This window comes from Aplysia californica, unplaced genomic scaffold (assembly GCF_000002075.1).
Source record: "Aplysia californica isolate F4 #8 unplaced genomic scaffold, AplCal3.0 scaffold00197, whole genome shotgun sequence".
Taxonomy (NCBI): Eukaryota; Metazoa; Mollusca; class Gastropoda; order Aplysiida; family Aplysiidae; genus Aplysia; species Aplysia californica.
The window spans coordinates 723,293-730,871 of record NW_004797467.1 but is presented as its reverse complement, the minus strand read 5'-3'; the positions used below and the strand labels follow the sequence as shown (position 1 = coordinate 730,871).

General features: G+C 39.8%; 1 protein-coding gene across 1 annotated transcript; it reads right to left on the bottom strand.

Moving 5' to 3' along the window:
* Positions 1-5,104: 5,104 nt before the first annotated feature.
* On the bottom strand, positions 5,105-6,913 carry LOC106011837. The gene has a single exon (XM_013082868.2). The coding sequence runs from the start codon at positions 6,161-6,163 to the stop codon at positions 5,393-5,395; it is 771 nt and encodes a 256-aa protein (XP_012938322.1). The 5' UTR covers positions 6,164-6,913; the 3' UTR covers positions 5,105-5,392.
* Between the last annotated feature and the right edge of the window lie 666 nt (positions 6,914-7,579).

The following is a 7,579-nucleotide window of genomic DNA, read 5'->3' as shown; positions in this document are numbered from 1 at the left end:
TATAGAACTTGGTGTCTAGCTGGGGTGAGGGTTGAAAAGGGGAGGGAAGGGAGGGGGTTTTCGGCCCAGACTCTGACAGCCGAGTGCCTATCGCTCCTCGTTAAAATTTTCCTATATATCTTCACTAGACGATTCCTTCTTTCGCCGGCCAGACTCCTAAGGGCCAGGTAAGTTATTAGTGGGGGGAAAACGATGAGTAAATGCCAACCAGGAACTATAGGTGGTTAAAAAGTCAATAAACAAAAAAGAGTAGTGCCATGCTGACAATAAATGTTCTGGATAGTAGTTAGAGAAAGGCTGAATAATAAATACATGTTTTGCTGATAAAATAATACATGTGTCTGTGCTGCTCAAGACAGTCTCATTCTTAATTTTGTAAGATACAAAGAGGCCAATCTGGCAATTACGGGATATACTAATCTTTCTGTGGACTGACGATGGATTTGTCCATGGGACTGACGTCATGGCTCGGCCTAAGCCAAGCCCGCCGTGTATTTGTGTGTACGTAGTACAAAGTTCCGCGACGTGACGGTTTGATGGGAGACAATTTAAAGTTACGAACCGGCGCGATAACAAACGTGAAGGAATGAGGTTATGTCGCAACAAAACATCAGTGAATCCCACTAGTCTATTTGAGCGTCTTCAAATTGTCAAGGTGTTTTTGAATGTTGATACATGTTTGTTTGGATTTACTGAATGAAAATCGTCAACAGCAATAAACCTCTAGTCAACAGTTCAGTTGACAAAAATCTGACCGGCACCGCCGGTCTTGCCCAGTTAACAAACCGTCCCTGGCTATTGTCACTAAGCATTAGTTCCGCCTTTTTTAGAACGGTTGTTCTGTGCAGATATTCAGAGTTACTGAGGTCTGTACCAATTGTTCTTGATGCCTTTCTTATCAACTTGTTTATTTTTATAATGTGCTGCCTTCCCAGATTGCTACCATAGCAAGCGATACCAAAATTTATCAAAGTTTCTATTGTGGTGGTGTAGAAAATCAGAAGGATGGATGGATTCAGATTGAAAGACTTTAGTTTCCTCAGAAGGTACAGCCTCTGATTTACCTTTTTAACGATATTGTTTACGTGGTTTTGCCATGTAAATTTGTTGTCCATTGTAAGACCAAGATACGAGTATTTGTATGAATCCGTGATTTCAATAGTTTCTTGTTCAATTACGAGTGGTGGGATTGTTGGTTTTTCTCTTCTAAAATAAAAAAAATCATTTCCTTTGTTTTTGAGAGGTTCATTTTTAGAAAATTTGAATTGCACCATTTAAAAAACCTACATATTTCTTCGAAATACTCTTTTTCATCAAGGTTTATTAATCCAATAATAGCGGAGTCATCTGCAAACTTAATTAAGCGTGTTGTTTTATATATACTTCTGTGGTCGTTGGTATATATAATATACAAAACTGGTGACAAAACACACCCCTGAGGACCGCCGGTGTTACAAAGAATTGTATCAGATTTTGTGTTGTTAGCTTCACATATTGTGGTCTACCTGTCAACAATTCCAGGACCCATGCTGCGATATGATGACTAACTCTCAGACTCAGAAGTTTTTCAATGACAATATGCGGTTGAATTGTATTAAATGCTGAGGAAAAATCAACAAAAAGTACCCTTGTATACGTTTTAGATGTTTCAAGGTGTTTCAGTATAGTCACAAAAAACAAGTACAGCATCTTCTACGTTCCTCTCTTGTTTGTATGTAAACTGGAATGGATCTAGATTTCCATGAACACAACCTAGAATATTTGACAGGGTCAATTCTTCAAGGCACTTGAAAGCAATGGATGTAAGAGCGACTGGTCTTAAGTAATTTAATTCATATATTTTAGGCTTTTTTTTGGGTATTGGTATTACCTCCGATGTTTTCCATATTATGTAAACACGACCTTGTCGCCGCAGGAGCAGCGCCCCCCCCCCCCCCCAAAAAAAAAAACACACAACAAAAACACAAACAACAACAACCGCTCATAGTTTCTGTGCCAGAATTCGTTTATCGCATAAAATGGGATTAGAGTTCTTCTCAGCGAAGTGATTACCTAGGGGGCATACTACAATGTAATTTAAGAGGATGAATCTTGGATTTTCTCATTTACGCATAACGCCCAGCAAGTTGGGCATGGTGTTTGAGTTTGAATGTCCCCAGTTTGACAAGTAACAGTAAGAATAAACAAAAAGTTGGAACCAAATGATGAAGGGACAATATAATTTTATGGTACTCCACCTTTTTACTCGCCAAAGTGATTTTCATTTTGATATCCAATATGGCTCGACATAATCAGACAAGAGTCATAGATAAAAATCAACCTCTAGATGAAAAGTAAGCCCAGGAGTACTTTATTATGTATATTTTGCAAAAGTCCTTATATCGTTTTAATCTTTAAACACTTTCTCTTACCTTTCACTAAGTTTTAAAGATTAAAGTCCGCCACTAGTAGAGTTATAGGGTGGACAGTCATGACAACTTCCCAGACAATTGCAGCAAGGCCCATGGCTTCAGCGAAAGTAGTAGCACCAAAAAACAACAACAAACAAACAAACAAAAACTAACCATCCCTCAAACAGCAACAGCAGCAGCAGCAGCAACAACAACAACGACTACGACGACGACGACGACGACGACGACGATAACAACAAATGCAATAACCAATAGGACCAATAGCAAGATAAGAAACCTCAAACAATGCGAACCTAAGATACATTCATTTTTGAACAGTAAGAACACGGCAATGACAACCACAACGACAATACCACCATCAACAACAACGACTACAAAAACAAAAACAACAAAAACAAATAACATGAAACGACGCAAACAGCAGCAACAGCACGTTCCTTGCAGATGAATAACTCATACAATGGCATTAAACAGACGACGGAAAGCCGAGAACAAATTTATGGATCTAGCCTTGACTTTATTTTTAGTTTGTTCGTTAAAGTATAGTCGTTAACTCACACAACACCATTTTTTGCTGCTGTATCATAAACAACAACTATAACAACAACAGCAACAACAGCAATGAGAACATAAAAGAAAGAAATTTTAAAAATAGCAAAACCAAAACCAAAACTATTCATAACTCCCCCCCCCCCCCAAAAAAAAAATAATTAAAAAAAAAAAAATTTTTTTAAATTAAAAAAAAAATAATAAACTGACAATTTCCAGTCTCCAAGGACACGACTTAGCGTCTCAGATCTCAAGGACAACTCCCAGACACATAATTATCTTTAGTACTCTTTGAATCCAGTCAAAGATGAGGTGAGAAGAAGGCGTTGGCGATGGATTAGACTCACTTTTAGGAAGTCAAGCAGCTGCATAACAAGGAAAGTGGAACCCACAAAGTAAAAGATCTAGTGGAAGACCACGTGGAACCTGGAGAAGAGTCACGGAAATAGATGTACAGGAAAGTGGGAAGGCATGGAGTGACAGCAAGTGACTCGCCCAAGAGAGCGAAAGGTGGAAAGTGTTTGTACGTGGCCTATATCCTGATCAAGGGAGAATAAGGCAATGGTGATGAAGATGATGACTCTTTGAATGTCCTTAGTTTATCTCCATATATCTCTCTATAGTTCAAATGTTACCGTATACGGGTGCCGTTCTTATATGGCTCCTTTTCTTTCACCTATTAACTAATCGAACGTTTTATTTATTATATGTGTTTGCTTTTCACAATGAGACTACAGATTCCTCCAAAGAAAGCATCACTTGGCACACGTCCAAGAATTGCATCTCCCCACGACACCTCGTGGTATAAATATAAGAGGACAGAAAAAGTGAAACTAAAATAGGTTCAGGTACAATAGATTTGATTCTTTTCGTAAGGAACTATTTCATCAAAGTATCTGCCAAAATATAACGAAACAGTATGAAGTTGCATTTCGGCTCAGCCCTTATGACATGTTCCTTAAGATTATATTCTGGTAACAATGTTTCTTGCACATTATTCAGGAAAACAATTACAGTTTTTAATCGGCAAAGTACTAGACTTTAAGAAAAATCCCAATTTATCTCATCTTAGTATATAATACATGCATGTAAATATAAAAGAAAGAAGATATTGTTTCAAACTCCGAGTCTCTCCATTTTCCGACTGGGATTCCCTAAAAGAGTAAATCAGCTGGCCTTCTAGTTCCCTTTCAAAATAGTCGTAAATTGTGTCGATAGCAGCGTATAGCATATTTCCAATAAAGGATGGTCCTTTTTGAAACAGCAAGTACCCTCTTTCCATAGTGCACATACCGAAAACGAAAAGGAGCCATATCACTTCGCTCAAGAGAATTTTCGTGGATTTTTCAGCTGGAAAATGCTTCTGACATTCACGTGTTTTTAAATGTAAAGGGAACATGAAAAGAGTCAAAGATAGTATAGGAGAAGACGTTTTAATTTTTTTCTTCCCCACCCCTCTCTTTCTTTTTTCCCCCATTTTTTTAGCAAAAGGGGTGGGGGGGGGGGGGGGCAACATAATATGGATACAATGGAAGTGGGTATTTTGTGGTTATTGTGCAGTAAGTATTTGTGTGAAGATGGGGAGATACGTATATGAAAATGCATGGTGTGTGTGTGTGTGTGTGTGTGTGTGTGTGTGTGTGTGTGTGTGTGTGTGCGCGTGCGTGCGTGTGTATGTGAAAGAGAGAGAGAGAGAGAGAGAGAGAGAGAGAGAGAGAGAGAGAGAAAGAGAGAGAGAGAAAGATCGTAAGAGAGAAAGTGAGAGAAGAGGAAGGATGGGGCTGGGTAGGGCTGGGTGGCTACACTTCGCAGAAGGGAGGAAACAGGCAGGCAGTGAATAGTTTTTTCTTTAGTATAGTGGATTCAAAGACAGACATAAGGCAGGATAAAAAGACACGAACGTAGGTATTTACAACATTCCAACAAACGTAGATAAAAACTACTGTGCTGGCCACCGATCAGCTAACTAGTTTTGATTGGCTGTCACATTTACAAAGAGATAGACAAAAATCAATGACATGAATCAAGGACATATCTGAAAAAAATACAGCTAAAGGCCCCCCCAAAAAGGTGTGTGTGTGTGTGTGTGTGTGTGTGTGCGTGTGTGTGTGTGTGTGTGTGTGTGTGTGTGTGTGTGTGTGTGTGTGTGTGTGAGTGTGTGTGTGTGTGAGTGTGCGTGTGTGGAAAGGAGGGGGGGGGGGGTTACGAACTATCAAATCAATGTAAAACCAAACAATAGAAGCGAACAAACCTACAAACAAATCTGAAGAGGAAAGCAAAATCACAAGCAAAACATCAAACATCTCGTCAATACAAATGAAACATGAATCAAACAGATTTAAAAAAAAAAAAGAAAAGTAAAAAAAAAGAAAAGAAAGGATCCGAAAGGAACACCAACTCTGGACAAGTTCGAAATGTCGTGTGTCCAATGCTCAGGCCGCTGCCTCAATCTCATGGGGAGCACCCTGGATGGGCGGCAGAGCTGGTCGAGGATTTATCAATCCTGGTGTCTTGCTCGGAGATCCTGCGGTTTGACCGCTCGGCGAGGCCACGCCCATCCACGATTTCTCCTTGACCATCTTCAGCGTCACTCCCTGGGCCTCCTTCGCCAACCCCCGGAGTGGTGGGCCGATGATCGATCTCCGGAACGTGCGCGGGGGCGGTGGTGGCGTCGGGGTGCGAGACTCCACTTCTGTCACAACCTCGGGAACCACACGCTTTTTGGGCACAATGTCTACAATTTTGGCCAAATTTTGAGCAATCACGCCCTGATATGTGTCTTTACACTCGTGAACTCGCTCCCGCGCCTTTCTGTGCCTGACAATGTTTGGATCGATGTCGTTCAACATGGCTTTTATCTCATGCCGCAGGCTGTGAAAAGAGTAGTTATCATTGAGAGCGGCGTTAAAATCCGGGTTTTTCCGAATGGGATGTTTCTTTACCACTAATCTGTAGGCCAGTGTACGTTTGTAGGATTCTAGAATATTTACTCTCGCCTGACTTCTCATCTTAAGTTGATTTTGTGTGTTTCTTTCCATCACTGAAAGTCGCATTCTGGTGAACTTTGCCTCTAAAGAGTTCAGAACATTGACTCGCCGTAACGTATGGAGGTTGAAGTTGTTGGCTTTCATGTAGCGAGAGTTTTTGCCGAACGCTGATGTGTCCTGGTCAGCGACAAGGGAGGGGTTGTAACACTGAGGCATTCTGGGAAAGTAAAACAGAATAATTGGTTATCGTACTTTTTAAACGTAAATGTAGGCCTACTGTGGTAACGCCCTTATAACATAGTTAGGTTAGATTAAAAGCAGGGCATCTAAATTTAACTTCCGTCTTCGATAGGACCGAGTGAAATGGGTTGAGAGTCTTGGCAACTTCACAAACAAACCCGAGTTCGAGAACACCAAGCCTGGGATTTGAATTCGGACTATCTGCTCCGTAACCCTGCACGATAATAGTAATAATAAATATCATTTGTTTAGCGCATTACCCAGCCCTACAGCAAGCTATGTGCGCTTTTATTGTTACCCCAGCAGACCACAGAACACTCAGACACACTCTCGGCTTCCCGTGAGGCATACAGTGCAAGCAGCTGATTAAGCGCTCAAACACTAACAAACTGACAAGATCGTTCACTGTCGATAGTTGATACCAAAAGAGCTAACAGAACGCCCTTAGGAGTACTTCGACCTAGACGGTCAGAGAACGTATAAGAACGTATAGACTTCGACTATAAAGAATTATGGCATGATTGCGAAATTGTTCTGTAATTGGTGTACTAAGGTGTATTTATGTATGTACATGTGCATGTATTTATGTAAGCATGTATGTATTTACAATAATTATATATTTGTGTTAAATATGTTCGCCATTGTAACCCAAATTACCCTACGGGGATCGATGAAATGTAAGTTATTTTTCTATTTATTTATTTATTTAATTAATATTTTAAAAACTGTTTGAATGTGTCGCAACTTGGTGGAATCAGGTGCTGGTAAATTGTTTGGTTATATGACATTATTAGTAATATCTTGAAGCTAGTTCATTTGTCTAACTTTTAATTTTTAAAAACCTTATTAATCTTAAAATGGAGTCGAGATATTTGCGACTGTAGGGGGTGGTGTCAGAGATAAAAATTAGCGAGAAAATGACACTTAAAGTTTGGTGACTTCCAAAGCTTGAGCTCTCTGGAAACTGCAAAGTTACATTACATTTCTTTGTACCTTATATTAACTTTATTTCCTCAGTAAAATCCACACAGAAATGTGCTTTTAAAAGGCGGTAATATGCTCAGTGAAAACAACGACAAGAAAAACACCCCCCCCCTAAAAAAAGAAAAAAAAAGACAAACAACAACAACAACAACAACACAAAAAACACCCCCGCGAAAAAAATTATACAATTGCCCAAGGAGTGGAAAAATGCTGGTTTCCTTTATTCATTATTTTGACAAGCGGCAGATTTCAAAATGGCGCCCTGTTAGGTTATTGTTATGCATACATAGTACACTCGGTAAAATAGAAACTTGTATGTAGCTTCGTTGTAAGTCACATGTTCAGATCAACACATACACGCACGCACGAGCGTGCCCGCGAACTAACACACACACAAACACACACACA